Below are 19,664 nucleotides of genomic sequence, written 5' to 3'. Positions count from 1 at the left end.
TTTAATTGGAAAGTTTTACCTCTGTCTTCCCAAATGCTGTGAATTTTTGAAACCCCTTTCTGTGTATTAAGCTTTTTCTTGTTATTAACTCTATGGCCAGAAAAACTGATAGCTACTTCTCCAGTTTTATATTCATCACTTAAATTTGCCTGAGTTATACTGGTAGATTTGCTTACTTTACTTTTCAGTCAGAAGCAGGACATGATTAGAGGGAGAGGTGTAAGAACACAGAGTGAAGAATGTTATAAAGGGGAGGGAAGAGGAAATGAAAAAATGGGAATTATAGAGGTAAACCATTTCAACTTTTCCAGCAGTCTCAAAACATACCAATTTGGACAACAGAAAAAGAACAACTTTAGGTTTGTATAATTTATTCTTAAATTCACCTTAAAATTAATTTATTTTTTCTTCTGATATGCTTTCTGTGGCTCTATAACATTGTTTTCTGTGATTCCCCAAATAATGTAAGCCCATAGAAGAAACAGAAATTTTATACATCTTAGAAATGTAAGTAATATACTCACTCCCCAAATCAGTCGTCACAGATACATTTTTTATGAAAAATGCGATGTTATTATAGAGGATTTCTCCAGAACATTTGTAAGCCATTTGGGGTTTGAGATCGGTCAGCTTAATTTCATTAGAATTTGTTTGAGTACCTGAAAGAAATAAGTATTTCACGTGAGTCTATGAAATGATGCATAGTGTGTGGACTTCTTGTCTGATGCCATGTGTTTCAGACTTAATGTTGGAGTGAAATCTCAGTAAATGGTGGAATAATAACCCCAAGATACTGCAAATAGCCCTGCTACACTTAACTTTGTTGAGAAACCATGATCACGCCTCATTTAGCCTTTACTTCAGCAGATTTTTTTTTTTTTTTACATTTTTAAAATTCACAGCTCGTTATGTATTTGTTCCAGCTTTGGACACACTGCTTGCAGCATAGCGCAGCATCTTCCCTTCGGCATGAAGATGACAATCAGGGTCATAATTTCCTCTCCTGCCTCTGTGTGCGTGCACAGAGGTGCATGCACATCTCTTTGTCTTGCCAAGTGTGTCCTGGCAAGTGGCTTGATGCCAAGAGGGAAAAGAGTCCATTTCATTGAATTCAAATATATTTTTAAAAGAAATGCTACTTCAGTAGAAACCCAAGTTCATTCCTAGAAACTCTTGTTCCCCTTGCTACCTGCATATTCTTGAACTTGCAAATGATTTTCGTTGACCGAGGTCTGAGAAAGTAACCTCTGGATCTATATATCGGTTTCCTATCTACAGAATATGGATACCATCATTCTTTTATTATTTCCTCATCTCTTCATCCTTTCAATGATGTATGGTATATAACAGTAATCAAGAAAATTCTTTCAATTAATTTTGATTTTTTTGATAGTTTTACCCTCTGTGGTTTTTTGTTTTGTTTTGTATTCATTTTCTATTTTGTGAATGTGTTTCAGTAGCAGATACTGGAATTATTATATTCTAATTTACCACAGACCACTGAGGGTCAGGGGAGAAGGGCAAGTGTCTAGAAAGAACCATTAAGCCATATTTGGAATAACTTCTGATGATAGAATTTATCTACTCAGTATCTTACCTCCATCACAGTAAAATCTGTATGAAATTTTTTTATTATCACAGTCAGGTCTGTGGGTAAAATTCCACCGCAAACAAAGTGTAGTATTAGCTTGTATTAGTTCTGTGCAGTTATCCAGGTAAAAATTCTCAGGCCCTGTAAAGAAAACATTGGAATGCCCTTCAGTTACAGTTCCTGGTGTGAAGGTGTGTCACTTCTCAACTAAAGACTGAAATCACAGCCATGAAGCCCAGGTTTGAAAGAATGAGGTTACATTGAAAGAAGTCTACTAACTCGCAGGTCTTTGTGCTTCTTGGTGATTTAGTTCACAATCTTAAGTTTTATTTTTTCTTTGTTTCAGTTGACACATAATTCTACAAATTTGTTTACAATAGGATGTTTAGATATATCTATATAATATGTAGTCACCAATTACAGACAGTCACCTACCACCTCAGACATTCATCATTCATTAGGGAAGACAACATATTATTTCCATACCAGATATTTTAATACAAATGTGTGTTTCTTTTCAATAGAATCCATACCACTTTTACAAATAAAACTCAAGGAAGCGATTACTACAATAGCTTATTTTTTCCATTTGGAAAAAAATTCTTTGGAATTTTGATGCTTGTGTGTTGATCTGTTTTGGGTTTTGGAGACAGAGTCTCATGTTGCTTTGTAGCTCAGGCTAGCTTGGAACTCACTATGTAGAGTAGGCTGTCTTTGAACACATAGAAATACTCTTCACTTGGCCTTCCACATGCTGAGATTACAACTTTGGTATTAACATAACTAGAACTCTCCCCTAGTTTCTTCAAAGACATTAGATGTTTAAGTTTGTCCTTTTCCCTAATACACGTAAGAAACTTCTGGGGGAAGAAAAAAAAGGACAAAAAAAGAGAATATTTTGAATTTACAAAGAAAAACCAGAAATCTTATGTATAATTACTTCACAAAATTACCTGTTTTTAATTCATGGGACCCTCTTTTTTATTGCTGTTTTGTTTTCTGTTTTTTGTTTAAAGACAGGGTTTCTCTGTGTAGCTCTGGTTGTCCTGGAACTTGCTCTGTAAATGAGGCTGGCCTTGAACTCAGATTTGCCTGCCTCTGCCTCCCAAGTGCTGGGATTAAAGGTGTGTACTACCACTGCCCAGCTAGGAACCTTTCTGTTCTTAGACAGAAAGACAGGCAGATGACAGCCCTAAAGAGTAAGTGTGTATTTCTTCATGCTTTCCATGGGTTTCAGCAGGGAACTCAATCTTAGCAATGTTGCCTTGCTTTCTCTTGGTTCTTTTCTCTAACCACATTAGCCCCCAGGGGCACCATAACACACACATGAAAATCACACTATTGTTCTAAAGACACAGAAAGAAAGAAACTGGCATTCACCTGGTGGTACATCTAATTCTATAATTTTATGTGGAATACATGAGCCATTAGACACAGTGAAATTGCTCTGTGAGCATTCTTGTAGATTTTTAAGCTTTTCACAATCCGCAGCTTCACATTGAGGGTTTTTGTCACCTTTTAGCTTTGCCTCAAAAGACTTCTTATTACTGTTATAGTCGTAATACACAATAATGTTCCCAAATTTTTCATCTGGAGAAAAAAAGAAAATTAGTATTATCAATATTCAGAATGAGTAGCCTGAATTGGATAAGAATGTCTTAACATATTTTTTTTACAGAGAATGATTTACAAAAGAGTCAATTTATTAACTATGCAGCAAATAGAAGTAAAAGAACAATTAGCAAACGGTGTATAAAAGCAGCAAATAAGACATCAATATATTACAAAATCATATCATTAATTATGATGCAATGTCCCCAGGAATATGTAAAATACAAGAGATGTATTATGGACCCATATGTCATTATTTTATAATTTCCCCTTCCATTGAAGGATCCCAATTTATGCTCAGATGATTATTGGATTGACATCCATGTTGCCTACTAAACTGTAAAGTCCATGAGAGCCAAAACTAGTCCATTTTGACCATCATCATCAGGTCAGGTCTATGATAATATATATCTGTCTGTTTATTGGCAAGCATTCAACAATTACTTATTGAGTTAACTCACAAATGAGTTTATCTGGTGGTGAACTCATATGAAAAAAATCCTTCTTGCTTTATAACTACCCTTGATTTTTAATGTATTTATAAATCATTTAGTTCTCCCATCATGAATTATTCAGAGATATTACATTTTCATTCATTGCATTATATATATAATGTTATTATGCATGATAATAAACCCTTCATAAATCCTTTTGGTTAGTGTCAACAATTTCTATTAACTCGTAAAAATTTCTTTTAAAGAAGTGTTAAGTTGAGCTGGAGAGATAGCTCAGAGGTTAAGAGCACTGGCTGCTCTTCTAGAGGTCCTGAGTTCAATTCCAAGCAACTACATGGTGGCTCACAACCATCTATAATGAGATCTGCTGCCCTCTTCTGGCCTGCAGGCCTACATGTAGGCAGACCACTGTATACATGATAAATAAATAAAACTTTAAAAGAAAAAGAAGTGTTAAGTTGCATACCCATTTTTAAATGTTTTCTGTGTGTGTATGTGTTTGTGTGTGTGTGTGTGTGTGTGTGTACATATATATGCATTCTTCTGTGCATGTATGTGATGGAGTGCACATACACATGTGTGCGTGAATATGGAGACCAGAGATTGACATCAGGCATCTTCCTCTATTTCTCTTGATCAAATTTTATGAGACAGGGTCTTTATCTGATTATCAATAGTATCAGGCCAGCAGCCCCAAGGATCCTTTTACCTTCACCAGAGCAGTAGGATGACAGAACCTGCTACCAAGCTCACCTTTTTACATGGGTATGGGGGATCACAAGTCATGTCCCCACGGTTGTGTGGCAAGCACTTTACCCTAATCTTCACCTGCCCTATTTACTTGTTCTTATATGTCCTTTGTCTTAAATACTAGGAGTACAAGGACAAATCAAAGGACAAAGCCAAATGAATTTGGCTTTTAGAATGGGGAAGTATTAAATTGGGATGGACACATCTGTGAATTACAAGAGCTAAACAAAGACATAAAAATAAGATTATACAGAAAATAATTCAAGAGAAGAGAGAGAGAGAGAGAGAGAGAGAGAGAGAGAGAGAGAGAGAGAGAGAGAGACCTGTTCAGATTGGTGGGCAGGAAGAACTCCAGATGATTTAGACTGATTTCTGATTTTTGAAGTATGAGCAAAGTGTCAGAAAACAAATGCAGTCACCAAAAAAAAAAAAGACAATATGGAAGGATTCCAAGTGCAGAAGAAGAAAATTAGGAGATACACAGTCAGGAATAAATACCAGCAGCTCCATCTGACTCAAGGCAAGAATGTGAGTGAGGAGGTGGTGACAGAGAACAAGGGGAAGGGAACATGAACTTGAGACATCATGTTAAGGAAATAAACCAATGGAGATTGACCTTGACTCTGGGTGAATGGGAACCTGACTGCAGTGCTGAGATTCAAAAGAATATGGAAGGGTAACACTGGTTATAAGGAAGGACTTGGCTTCCACCACAAGGGGAGGAAGACAATGAAACATAGTGAGTCTTATGGCATAGAGTTGGCCATGAGAAATGGAACAGTGTATGACTTTTGAAAGCTTGTAAGAAGGAAAGAAATGATTGAAATGCTGTTCCCAAGTGACAGAGGCTGCCTTTGGGTCAGCAAACTTACCACATGATGGCCGGGGTTGAGTGGTAGCTGTAATAGAGATTTAAAAAGAAAGGCAAATCATTGACATGTTATTTTAGAATGTGTCTGCTGTGTTCATCTTAGAGAATCTGCCTCCTAGACTTTCCAGTTTATGGAAAGTCTACCTGCTTAGGCTTAACATATAATGCGGTTTGCTTAATGTCTTATTCTCACTTCAAACATGCAAATGTTATAAACTGTGATAACTACAAATTATCTTAAGATATGCAATAAACACAACAGTGACTGTTGCAATATGTAGACTTTTGGGTAGAGATCTGATGTCAGCATTGTGACAGGACCAAGCCTAAAAAATTCTAGAATTACTTTAAAAGTCTTCATTCACTTTGTTGGCCTCAAACTACATTTCCTTAATTATAACTCCTATGAAGTGATGCTATGGGTTTTTTGTTTTTGTTTGTAAATCAGATGATATTCATAGATAAAGACTGCTTTACTCTCAAGTTTAACCACTATATGCTCCCCCCACACAAGATCCAGGGTAGTTGACTGACCTCACAGCAATTACCTTGTACTAATACATGTATTTAACTCAGTGGTTCTCAATCTTCGTAATGCTGTGACCCTTTATGACCCTACTCATATTGTAGTAACCTCCAACCATAAAATTGTGTTCATTGCTACCTCATAACTGTTAATTTCCCTACTGTTATGAATTGTAATGTAAATATCTGATATTTCTGATGGTCTTAAGTGACTCCTGTGAAAGGGTCATTTAACCCCTAGAATGAGAACCACTGATTTAACTGAAAAGGTGGAAGTCTGAGTCCATGGAAGCAAAAGGATTTCTGCTAATCTTCTCAAAGTTGGAAGAATCTAGGGAGAATGGTGGGCTTGCCAGCGTTGGCTTCCTGACCCTAGAAATGGCATTGCCACAGATCTTCCAGGAGGTGGCTCACCTTCATCTTCATGCCCCTCTGTATCTGACTGAAACTGGCATCACTCTCCTACCTCTCCTCAATGGAAAAGGTAGTGGCTTTGATAAAATTACTCATCATACATCTGCTACATCTGCTCTTCAAAGAAATATGTTCTAACAGATTTGGCTATTGCTTATACAGGTTTTCAACTCTTGGTAGACATGAGAGTGATGCTATATCCTAGTGGTCTCAGCTACAACTGTGCTGCAGCAATGTCAAGAGTCTGCTCCTTGACCATTAGGATTAGAACTTGAGATTCCACAAAGAAGATAGCCTGAAGTAGAGAAAGCCAAAAAGTCTGTGAGGGCATGCCCAGAAGTGGCGGAGTTGTGCCTGCACAACTGGGGGTAAGGTTGTCACCTATTGCTGTGATTGTAGGGCTAGTGCTTTTAGGGTCCAGACTGGTTGGTGAAGTGGATGTAAGGTTGACACCTGTAAGGAAACAAACAAAAGGATGAAAGTTAATGAACTTATTATTTTGAAGCTAATTTGCTAAGTGATTCTTTTCTCGTTTGAACTGATACTTTCCAAAGTAACAAAGTGAGCCAAAGATTTATGTACAAATGGGTTCAGATAACACACATTTTTCAGTAATTGTAAATATAGTATCGCAATTTTGAAGGGTAAGTTATTTACTCCTTAGTATAATTCTTACCTGAAAAATAATTTCCCTCAAACTAGCATTTTCTGTTGAGCTGTAGAGCTGTAAAGCTCTCCTTCTTTAGATACTAATTAGACCAATGGTTGCTTTTCATATATTCATTATATTAAATCTGCTGTATGTATAATCTTCAAATCAATTTTATGAAATGAGTTTATGAAAAGAAACTGAGTTACTTGTCCTAGATTATCTAGAAAATTGAGGCAGTTGGATTTGGTCCCAGAGCTACAGGCCATTCATTAATATATATTATCCACTTTTGTCATGAACTTTGCAATAACAGTAAAACTGAATTTATCCCCAAAATCTTCCTCATAAGTTTCTTTTGCCTAATTGCTTATCATGATGATAAAAAAGATGGGAAATCTGAAAATAGTATCTGGAATAAAATAAGATCTATATTCAAATTTAGAGCCTCCACAGCCTAAACCATATGCCACATAATGGTCACACCTGAGGAGGGATGTGTGGTGCTGATGTTGGAGCTGTGTGTAGGTGAGGCAGCAGTGCTGTTGCGTGCAAGGTAGAGGGCATCTGTAGGAAGGGCTGTGTCTGCAGGAAATGTCCCCATTGTAGTCATCTCCCCTGGTGCACCTGTAATTAGAAAGGTCACCAACACTGTCACTCCATCATGCCTCATGCTGACATGGATTATGGAACGAAGGCAGAGCAATGAGCTATCTATTACCCTAAACCATCCCAGAGTCCTAATTCCATAGACGGTGCTTTCAATATAAAAGCCTGCAGAAAGATGAATTCAGAAGCTTACATGGAGAAACCTATACACCTCAAGGACCAGTTGACAGGAAAAAAAACACAACAAACAAACAAACAAGCAAAAATGATAGTTGGAGCCTTTGGAAAGAACTTGGATAGCCAAAGGAGGTCCAATCTCCCAGGCAAGTGCTGCTCTAGGTGGTATAAAAAGTGTTTCAAAGAGAAGGGAAGGAGAAATCTTGGAGAACCATAGAGAGTAAGCACAAGCCTAAATATACAGGGTTGCCTCCTTAAGGTTGCCCAGGTGGAAGTGTGACCTGGAACTTGATTAGAGTCTCAGGTGGCAGCACCACTCTGCAGAGGGAAGCCCTGTGTACAGGTGCTAAGTGTCAATTTTCCAGAAATTGAGATAAATGATCTCCTGCCTGAGCAGCATCTGAGCCCCAGACTTTCCCTCCTTATTGGTTGCTGGTCACAATACGACATTTACTAAGAGGGCTCCCATGCCAAGAAGACATCAACCTGGTTTTATATCAACACACTGCCCATTATGCTGACATAATCTCCTGATTTCCCTATTGTAGGCAGTGTCGAGTGATGTAGCTAAAAGACCTGCATGTTCTGCTTAGAATTTCACTGTTAGGCTTCAGAGGATTTCATGCCTGTTACATGCTTCCCCCATACATCACAGCCGGAACTCAGGAACAGGCAATTACCCATTATATGACTAACACTAGCTGCCACGGAGAAAGCAAAAGAAATATGAGCTAGCTCCTATTGTGGATCTCGTTTGGTGATTTCACAGTCAAGATCCCCAGGTCCAGTGATGTGAACTTAGCCTCACATGTGAGGTCGGCATTGGTGTGTTTCCATGAATGGTGCTCTGTTTCATCACTGGCCCATGGCTGCTATTTAAACCGCCTTGCTGAGAATATGCCAAACATCTCCAAGCTGCAGATGGATTGAATCCATACATTATCACACACATGGCTTGAGAAGTGGAAGAGAACTTTCTTGCCAGTTTAGTTGGTTCTTGGCCCACTCTTCAAAAGCCACTAAACTCCCAGCTGTAAGTAAACCATGGAGCAGAATGAATACAGGGAGCATCCATTCACTAGTTCTAGAAACAATGGAAAGATCCACAATAATAGAAGAGTAGGAAGGGTTATGCATTCATGCAGCCTTTTAAATTTTCAGTAAGACAAACTGGCCACCTGTGAAATCTCAAAAGCAACCGGCTCTGCCTACTAGCCTTCCACCATTCTTAAAGGGAGGTGGCTGTCAGTACAGTGCTCTTCATATTTGTGCATGTCTAAAGAGCATGCAAACCTGGTGAGTCAGGCCTGTCAGGAGCAGGCATGAGTGTGGTGAGGTCAGCCTGGTTGCTGAGTGTCTGGGTGTCAGCTCCTTGGGCAGAAGGCGTCTGCAGGTCTGGCTGCGGGGAAAGGTGAGGCAGCAGCGTGGATGAAAAACCTGAGATTAGAAAGTGAGATGGTTAAGTCTATCTCTGCTGCCCCTGGCAATTCACACTCTAAGACAAGTACATGGAGCAAAGTTGCCACAGGACAATGTGATCCGATTTATTGAGATCTTGAAGTTTCTGGGTCAGGGAGGCTGCTCCTGAGTTCATGTTTACAGATGCCTCCCCAAGAAGACGCACCTGTCTAACTTAGTCATTAACTTTCCAATCCCTGAAAATTTATTGGATTCACCAACAACTCTACAGACTGATACTGGGGGCGGGGGGGGGGGGTCTGCCTTTATAGACAGAATAGTAGGAAAGTATAAATTCTAAAACATACTAAAGTGTTGCTTACAGAATCACAAAGGAGGAACAGGAGAATGCACAAATACCTATGACAGCCAAAATATACATGAAAAGATGCTTATCACTGTGAAATTTTGAAGAAACGTAAAATCAATAGGAAGCGCTTTCAATTGCCCTCCTGGCAGTTTTAACAGATTGACAACATCCAGCGTTGGAAAACTTATGGAAATAGTCATGCATGCATGCTTACACACATGATCACACAGAACCAAATGCCAAGAACATAGAGTATTTAAAATAATGGTCAAAATGGGGGGAATGGCACAAGCCACCCTGGCAAAACAAGTCCCACTCCCTCTGCTATTTCCTATAAAGACAACTGCATTACCTTAAATCTTACTACTAGATGTCACAATTCTGTTTTTGTTTTCTTTTTAATTGAAATACTGCAAACATCACTGGAAAAAAACTATACATCACAAAACAGTCCTCGATTCTGAACAGACTTAAAAATAGTTGCCTATCATCAGTATTTCTAATAGTGTGAGCCGAGAATGGAACTAAGAAATGGGAGTATCCCACTTCGGGGCAGCTGCAAGGAAGTTCAGAAGTGGCAAAAGTCTGTCTGCAAAGGAGAATTGTGACCTGCCCAATGCAGCAGGAGGCTATGAGCAGTCCCTGGGCAGCTGTGGAGATACAAAGACAATAGAGAGCCTTCCCTGGTTTTACTCACAGGATCTCCCCTCGCCCCTTTCTATCTAAAGCATCATGTCATCATCGTTTCCACTCCGAAAACTTAACAGACACCTACTATCACCTGCACTTTACTTACCTGAAGAAAAGCAGATGCTTAGAGACTGCATGTATAACTTAAATTTTAAAAATTTAATCACTCTAGAAAGTTTTTAAAGGGCAAATTTACCACCAGTATCATTTTGGTTAGGAATGTCTGTGTGGCATCGGAAGAATACCAACATTATCCAAGTTTCTGGGGAGACCTGGGATGAATGATCACCTGAAAGATAGGTGTTCTCTGAGGAGTCAGTTTCTCTTTCAGAGATGCTTGCGGGTGTGAATTCAGTGGTGTGAGCAGGTAAAGGGTCACTCTGAGGCAGAGGAAGGGCCTTCTCTGTTGTGTTCAGTCCTGTTATGTTATGGATGATGGGAGAGAACAAACATGTGAACCGTGTCCTAAAATGCCTATTCATATGCCTGTACTAACACTTCCCACCCCCCACACAGACACCAAGCTTATGTGATATATGGTACACACACACAAACTCACACACACCCATACATATGCACACACACACACACACACACACACACACACACACACACACACACACACACACATATGTACACAGGCACACATACTTACACACACATAAATATACAAACACACACAAAATATAGATACAGAGAGAAATATATATTCATACAAACAGATACCGGTATACTCAGGCATACACATATATGCCCACATATACACGCATGCACACACCCATACAATTTACACGTGTGCATATATCACCATATAGCTATAGATTTCAATTATTTGTACATATATAGATACAAATTATGTAATTAGAGTTAAAGTAAAAATGAGGAAATTGACTCGAAAGGAACTCATCTTAGCTCTCTTCCCATTTACTTGTTGGGTAGCTACCCAAAGCAACTCGATTCAGAAGGATGAAGCCCAGTGAGTAAGATGTCTACAGGAAATTTGATAACACAGGTGACAAGCAATAGTGGAGAAGCATAAAGACAAAAATGATTCATTATGAAACTTAGGATTCCAAATGGAAAAATAAATGAAAATTTTAGAGGGATCAGGTTTATGGGTCATGCCTAAAACCCCATCTTTCAAAAGGCTGAGGAGGGGAATGCAAGTTTCAGGGGTGCACCATTCTCCTTTGCATTGTGGGTCACAATTCTAACTTAGTTCCATGCCAGTCTGCGTATTATAACAATTAATGCAGAAATAAGGACACTCTCAACAGGGTAAGGAGTAGACTACCACCCTACCCCATACCTAGCCCTCTTCCACAACAGTGTCTATGGAACTGAGAGTGACTTAATATTTTGTAAGGAAAATGCCAAATTTCATTTAAGAGGTTGGCACAGACCAACCAGAACCTGCTGTACATGAAGTGTTTTATGAAACGTCTCTGTCATACAATGAAACTATAAATTATATTATTGGACATTGGAAAAATAAAAGAATATGCTTCTATGTTTAGCTCAAGGGTGGTATTTGTTAGTATTTGTGTAGTATTTAGCATTCAAAATAAACTTACATTTGATAACAAATACTTGCAGTAATAATCAAGTTTTAGACTATGTCAGATTTGCTCCACTTGAAATGTGCTTTTAAGTTATTAAAGCGGCTGTATTTTATTGTTTCACTTACCTTCATAAGACACATTGTCAACCACATGCTTGTTCAGGAAACAAACATTTACAGCAACAACATGTAAGGGATTCAATTTCTCTTTAATCACCTGCAGGTTAACTCCTCTATGATTTGGGGTTTAAGGAATTTTAATGTACTGGCCACATCATCATTATTTAAATTCGCTTTTCTCAAAACACAGAAGCTTTTAGAGAAAATTAATTACATTACAGTAGGAAATTTTATAAACAATAATACAAAATATCTGAATATCAGATGATCTCCAAGCATAATTTGGAGAAGGGCAAATTACCCATGAAAAAATATTCTAAATTTATTTTTTAACTATGAGAGAACATGTATTAAATTCTAAATTTAAACAAACTTGATCTGATTAAGTTATAAAATACAGTAGTCTTTAAATAAATGTGAAATTGTTTTTAGGATTCCCTCTATTTCCTACTTCAATTCTTTTATATTCAAAACAAAAATTTTGTGCAATACATTCTGATCACAGTTTCTTTTCCATATTCAAATCTTAACTCATGTTAATTACGCAGTTTTTATTTATTTACAGTGTTGAATATTTAAAGGGATTAGAAACTTGCCACATCACTTATTGTTAATTTTAAGTAATGTTAAAGTTTAATTAAACACATAATTTAAAAGTATGTTCAAATAGTTACCAAACTTTATATTAGAAAGAATTGTAAGAACATGTGAAAGTCAGGAACCATGCAGTATTATTAACTTTCTTCTTCAAATTGACTTCTTTGCCAAATAAATAAAAAATTATCTATATTAAATACATGATTTTGTAACAAAAATAAAATAGTAAAGGTTAAATATTAATTCTTACCATCAGTGGAAGAAGCATCTATTTGCCCTGAAAAAAAATAAGATTAAACAAATTTTTAGAAAGTTTCAGACTTAAAGCATATGCATAATTATACATTGCACACTCATTTTCAGCACATTTTGCTTCAATGAAACCAAGTTCCCATTTTACTTTTTTCTGATAGTTTTGCTATGCACTGACCAAATGTACTTAACATATTCTACTAAAGGAATAAGGAGGTGGGGGTTTTCTCACAGTTAGGAGTCCCTAGAGTGATGTCTTTAAGGAGAGGTCTAAAGGAGAATATTTGAAGGTTAAATCAACGTTTGTAAGACAGAAAATGAAAACAAGGCAAAGATAAGCTAGAGGCAGGAAAATGCAAAGACTACAGGAAGCTCGAAAGAGAATCGTGATGCTCTAAATAAGAAAGTGACACTGGGAGATTAAGTGGGAGACAAGAGCATCCATGACCAAATCAGGGAGAGGCCCCAAGGATTCTGCATATTTTTGGAAGAGAGAAGGAGGAGTGAAGCAAAGGAGAAGGTCATATAGACGTTTCTACACATTGCTGAGCTGTTGAAGATAGAGTGTAAACATTTTCTTTGAATGGAAAAGAAAAGAAAACTCAAGTGAAAGAGGAGAATTTGATATGGTAATCATTTTATGTGAAATCCTTCAGAAGCTCCTGCTAGGAGAGCTCAGGACTCATGATGCCGGTGACTGGCGCACACAGCTGGACACTGTAGCTTTGGATGTGAAACAGATCCCCAAACAAAAATCCAGGACAGAATGTGGAAGTTAAGTGAGTGACAAGAAGAAGGCCAGCAAAGATGATGAAGTAATTCCCATAAGAGGAAAGATGTGAACAGAGATTGTTTCATAAAAGGTTTCACTGAAACAATGAGGAAATGACATGGATCAGATGGGCCTGTCACAAGCTTACACATGTGGTACAGGGAAGCCCTCTGAGTATGATGGGAGCTGGGTCCAGTCCACAGAGAAATGAGAAGCTTCCTCACCCTTCTGACTAAGTGATAGCAGAAACAGTAGGAGGTTATTTTCTAAGAGAAAAAGGGAGGCTGTGAAAAACAAGCAATCTTCAGGAAGTAAAAGAGAATGACTGCCCAGTAGTTAAGGTAGTTTCCTACCTTAAAAAGAAAAAGAGATTTTTCTTTTTAAGTAGAATAACTCTGAGAAATTCTTCTCCCCTCAGAAGTACCATTAGACGTGTGTCCTGGCTTCCCATATACATGTGCCTAAGTGTTTCTACATATGTGTGTCCAGACAAATAATAGATAGACAAAACTACATATGCTTCTTTATGTCTCCTATTCTTCTCTTTACCATACATACTTGCATACTATAGCGCGTTGCTTATCAATGGGCATATGTTTTGAGCCCCCCATCATGAAGTAATTTTAGCATTATGCTAATATTATAGAGTATATTTTCACAAATAAAATGACTATAATGTCACTGGATTACAGAATTAAGGACCATCCATGATTGAGATATTGTTATATGCTTATGACTATATTGTTTTGAAAACACATTATTTGAAAGACTGTCCCATTTCTTGTCTAGTCATTTAATTTTACTTCCCCTTAAAAGCAATCCTGTCCTCTGATGCATTCTAATTTTCTTCCAAATTCGCTTCTTAGAATCATGTGGTTTGGAAAAGAGATAATAAGAAGAAACAAAGTATTAATATATCAGAAATTAATAGACCACATATTAAATGAGGTAAAAATAACTTGTGGTTATTGTGAAGAATATAGTATATCAAAAAGTTTAAAATATTCAAGTTGGTTTGAACATATGAAACCACAACAAGCAGTATCCTATCTTTCTCTTGTGAGATATATGTAAACTTTGCAAAGTCTAAAAATAGTTTGAGACACCCCTTCTCAATATCATCATATGGTTCCTTGGAGCTTCACTCCATTTTATTCACTTAAGTTTAGGAAGTTAATTGTTTTGTTGGTTTGCTGCTAGAAGTGAGAGTCAGCCATGATAAAGGCATGATCCTCACCCTGAAAAGCCAAGAATGTAAAAAGCAAATGCATTTAATAGTCCGCAAAGTCATTTAAATAATATATGAACTCTGTTTAGACTGATAATTAGCAGTTGGCAAGAACTGTATAGCATAATGAAGAAGAGAAGAGTGAGAAGCTGTTGTAGTGGGGTTTGTCTTATCTGTTATGTAATCACTGGAAGGGAAATCCTTGGATGACTTTGAACATGGAGTAAATATGAAAGAGAAGCCAAACCATCTGGTGACAGTTTTCAGACATGAGCTCATGAGTAGACATCGTAGGCCCTGACAAAGAAGTTGAATATTTTTCCTGGAATGGCAGAAACCACATGATCAATGAATATGGAGAACAAAACAAATAATGACTTTGGTCACAGGAGAAAGGAATTTTAGAGTACGTTGTACTACTCCACCATTCATTTGGGGGACCATTCTGTTTCGTCCTACTAATTTATTAGCTTGGCTGCCATAATGTGCAACACAAAAACAAAGTGTATGATAAAAGACTATAACCTTACAACTTATCACATGTTCATAGTAAAAAGCTAACAATGAATACAGGGTGTGAAGTCTCATTTGTATATGGAGTGGAGTGGTGTATGTGTTCATGTGTGCATAGGGACAAATTTGTGTGGGAATGTGTAGAAGCCAGTAGTTGATGAGGTGCTTTCTTCAATCACTCTCCACCTTGGCTTTGGAGACAGGGTCTCCCACTGAACCTTGTATTCATTGATTCAGCTCTCCAAGAAGCCTGCTGTCTCTGCCTTTCCAGCACTGGGCTCAAAAGTGAATGCCTCTACACCCAACTTGTTTGTTAATTTGTTTAACATGGCTGCTAGGAATCCAGACTCATGTCTTTGTGTTTGTGGGGCAAGCACATTCATGACTGAGTTATCTCCCCAGCCTCTGTGACTGTGTTTTAAACAAAGGCCTTTAAGAACCAGAGTGTACTGGCTGGAAATGCTTTCAAATAGAGACTGTTCCTTGTGCCACCCTCAAGGGAAGTGTCTCAAAAAAGCTCATTTAATTCAACCTAATCTCCTATTAAAATTATTTTGGTGAAAAATCAGTAACAGACACAAATGGCCAAAAGAGTCACACTAAGCACTTGTGTTATGAATTGCATTCTGAAGCTTGGTCACAGGTTAACATCTATGTTTCTAATCTAGCTGTGGTACAATATTCAGTGTCTCCTAAATCCTTTCATCTCTAGTGTGATAAAATTTACCATCCGTGGAAAACTCATATTTAAAGCTAGCCCATGTTTTCATTTCTTCTCTGTTGGTGAGGACTGTCTCTATAAAGCCTTCTCAAGTGAATAACACACTTTCTTCTACATTCACATATTATAATACAATGGTAAACCTCTCTATTCCAAAACCCTTAGTAAAATACTACCACTTACCTCTTGTTTATAAACTATCACACACACACACACACACACACACACACACACACACACACACACACACTCATTCATCCCTTAACTTTATTTAAAAGGAATTTCAGTATTTAAGAACTTCTGTTTGGAGTCAATATAAGCCCAGAATTGCTTGTTTTGGTCACAAAATCCTTCCAAGCAGATTTTAAGCAAGAGTAGCACTCCTATTCAATATGATACACAGAATCAAAACAATTAATTTGTCAAAAAATCTTTTAGAATAAGGTTTTTTTAATAAAAAACCACTCCTAAGAATAAACCTAATCACTTTAAGAAACTATGAATGCAGTATACATTCAAAGTATGCATGAACATTTCCATGTATTCCCTTGTCAAAAGAAAAATCAAACAACAAAAAAAACCCACTACAGCTCTTACAGTTGGAGTGCAATAAAGTTACCCTACAGAAATAGCCTAGTTATGAAGCCCCTATCTGAAAGGCCATACATCCTCATGCATGGTTCATTTCAGAGCTTTTTCATATAGTAACCAAATAGGTCACAAAGTAAAAGATTTCACATAAATATTCATAGAAGCTAAAGCTGTGCTACCACATATCTACAACAGGTTGAGATATTTCTATCACATTTCTGGAATTCTTTCCAGATTGCCTAGACAATTGTGTATTTTATTTCCTGTGTTCATGTTATCAGATTACCATAAAAATCATAAGTAGCTACAAAACCTTCCAGAATCCTTATTGTTACACAGGAAGACTTGAAATGATTGGGTTTGTAAGGTATTTAGCTAGTATGTGGCCTTATCATTTGACTGATTACAGGGTCACAGATTAACCACCTAGGCCACACAGAGCAAATGAGTCTAGGTACCATTCTGATGTGTTCCCTGATAGACAGCACTCTTGGCCCTAGCCTCTGGAACTTGAAAGAAGCCATCTATCATCAATAAAGCTGCATCGTGTCTTTTGACCACTGCAACTAGGATAATGTGTTAGGAAAATATATATATGTGTGTGTGTGTGTGTGTGTGTGTGTGTGTGAACAGAATTTGGGAGAAATAAAAATAACTGAAGAAAACTGCAGTGTAAATTAAATCAGCACATGTACTAGGAGGTGACAGTAAAGAGAAATAAATCACTTTTCTAAGGCTACGAGTTTCATAATTTTTGTTTTAAATTCTATAAACACACTGAGTGTGTTACACAATATTACACACATATGATAAAAAGCCAGCACTCTGCTCAGTGTTTTTATGTGTTACAGAATGCTTCAGTGTTCTGCTTACACAATTTTCATGCATTTTTCCTTTAGTAATATTTCAGTAGATGGCACCAGAGCACCAGAAATCGGTAAATCATCCACCTGGTGAGTATGTCCCCCATTATAATCCTGTTGTGAAATCTCAGTGGAACTGACTAGATACTTTAAACACGTGAGCATGGAGATAAGAGCGCCCTTGATCTTCAAAGCTGTGTTGTTCTAACACATGTATTGTTAACTGAATTTACCTTTCCCAATATGTTTCTTTTACAGCTTGAAATGTTTAAATGATTGCAAATCAAAGTTACCTTGAAGTCACACCCCTAAGTCCGCCATCAGAGATTTAAGAAAAGTAGGAATGAATTTGAGTGGAAATGGCATTTCAAAGGATGCACTTGGGCTTTAAATACCACCCATTCCACCATGAATCTCCTTTCCAAAACAAAAAAAGAAAGAAGGAGAGCCCCAAGGAATACCATTTGTGAGGGGATTTAAGCCTGCCTACATTGCAAGGACGGTGAAGCAGAATAGATGAAATAAATACTTACTCTGAGTATTAGTCTAAAAGAAATTGGAGATTTTGAAAATTTGGAATGCATATATGCATAACTTTCTTCCATGGTTACAAAGGCTATACAAAAGTAGAACCAGTAGATAAGCACAAAAGCAGAGAGGCAGTTAGGGCAGCTTGGATGTTTCCTCTTCTTAGTATGGCACAACAATACCAATGGACATAAATAAAAAATAAACGTTTATATCTACTCTACAAATTAGGTATATGATCCAGTCTGTGATAATGACCAAGTTAGGATCAAGAATACATAAACTGTGTATTTATACATGATAGCATGAGCACGTAATCCCTGTTACTCCAGAGGCTACGGCAAGAATCACAATTCCAAAGCCAGGCTAGGCTGCAGACTGAATCCAAGACCAGCCTGGGAAACTTGGTGAGGTTGAGTCTCAGAAAAAAAAAGTTAAGTAAAAATAAATAAACAAGGTGAGAGTTCTGGGACTATTACTCAGTGGCAAGCATTGCCTAGCATGGGAGAAACCCCAGGTTCCATCTCCAGTACCAAATAATTCACTGTATTAGAGAATTACAGGAAGTAGCCTATACTGCTGCCATCTACTCCTTAATAAGTGAACACTGACAATGAATAACTCACTGAAATCCTGTTACAATCAGACACTGCCACATCACCATACCAACAGTTGTTTACAATTTTATCATCTCAACAGGCCCTGAAAGTCAGCAATTCTTTCATGTATTTTATAGGGAATTAAGCAGAGAACAAAAGTGGCTTGCTCACAGTCACATGATGGCATAATAGATTTGAAGTAGTGTGTGTTTAAAAACAATAGCTCTCATTATTTTAATCAGCTTTATGTTAAAACATTGGTTTTGTTAACATTATACCTTGTATCTCTAGAAACTAAACCCAGCAATTTATAATCACAGCACAGCAAAAGACCAGTGTCTGTTGAAATGGAGTCCAGTTGGTGGGAAAGAATGCTAAGACCCAGAAAGTGGATGCCTTTCTGATGTCATCCAATCTCACGAGGGGCCATCAATTTATAAGCTGCAACCAAGGCTCAGAGAATTTCAACATACATTTATTTAGGCTTCACTCATTAACACATAAGACAAAGAAATACAAGACAGACAGACAGACAACAGGAAGAACTGAAGAGCAACTCAGGACAAACAGAAGCAACACAAGGAGCAGCAGAAACTAGAACCAACTCTTACTCATGACCTCAGAAATGGGATGCATTGTCTCTGGAAACAACAAGCAAGAGTTGACAAGAGCAGGCATTCCCAAAAAAAAAAAAAAAAAAGATTCAAGAGACACTGCCTAAAATATTTTTTGTAAACCACACAATATAATTATATAATTAATGCACCATTCACAAATGGCAAAATGCAACTGAGGACAAAGCCAGAAAATGTTTAATGAATCAAGGCACTTTCAATTCTGATACACTGTTATTCAATACAGGAATCATGTTTACCTCTCTTCCAATCCCGGAGAATTATCACCATCTATTTATGATTATGTATGACTACGTGTAACACACACGTAAAACTTTAAAAACATGTGCTTTTCTAAGTGCATTATGTTATCAATTTCAATTATGTTAATTCATGAAATAAACCACAGAAAATTAGAAAAGACTGGAAATCTGGGCGCAGTGATACACAGTGAAACCCTCACAACTGGAAGAGTAAAGCAAGAGGACTTGGAGCTCCAGATCTTCCTTAGATCATAGGAAACTTCAGACAAGCCAGGACTCCATGAGACTCTCAATGAACAAAAATAAAAATAAATAAATCCAGGAACCATGTA

The 19,664-nt window shown here is 37.4% G+C and overlaps 1 protein-coding gene across 1 annotated transcript in view; it reads right to left on the bottom strand.

The window, feature by feature from the left end:
• Ptprc (protein tyrosine phosphatase receptor type C) overlaps positions 1 to 19,664 on the bottom strand; it is a 107,037-nt gene that overhangs the window by 47,850 nt on the left and 39,523 nt on the right. Inside the window, exons 2-9 of the mRNA XM_035445828.1 lie at positions 12,639 to 12,665; positions 10,400 to 10,528; positions 8,946 to 9,089; positions 7,353 to 7,493; positions 6,599 to 6,670; positions 5,280 to 5,306; positions 2,972 to 3,181; positions 1,598 to 1,732 (exon numbers count right to left, since the gene is read on the bottom strand). Of these exons, the coding sequence (XP_035301719.1) occupies positions 1,598 to 1,732; positions 2,972 to 3,181; positions 5,280 to 5,306; positions 6,599 to 6,670; positions 7,353 to 7,493; positions 8,946 to 9,089; positions 10,400 to 10,528; positions 12,639 to 12,665 (885 nt within the window). The remainder of the gene's footprint in view (positions 1 to 1,597; positions 1,733 to 2,971; positions 3,182 to 5,279; positions 5,307 to 6,598; positions 6,671 to 7,352; positions 7,494 to 8,945; positions 9,090 to 10,399; positions 10,529 to 12,638; positions 12,666 to 19,664) is intronic.

The sequence above is a fragment of the Cricetulus griseus genome, chromosome 5 (assembly GCF_003668045.3).
Source record: "Cricetulus griseus strain 17A/GY chromosome 5, alternate assembly CriGri-PICRH-1.0, whole genome shotgun sequence".
NCBI classification, from domain to species: Eukaryota; Metazoa; Chordata; class Mammalia; order Rodentia; family Cricetidae; genus Cricetulus; species Cricetulus griseus.
The sequence above is the reverse complement of the archived record's forward strand: the minus strand, read 5'-3'. Positions and strand labels throughout refer to the sequence as shown.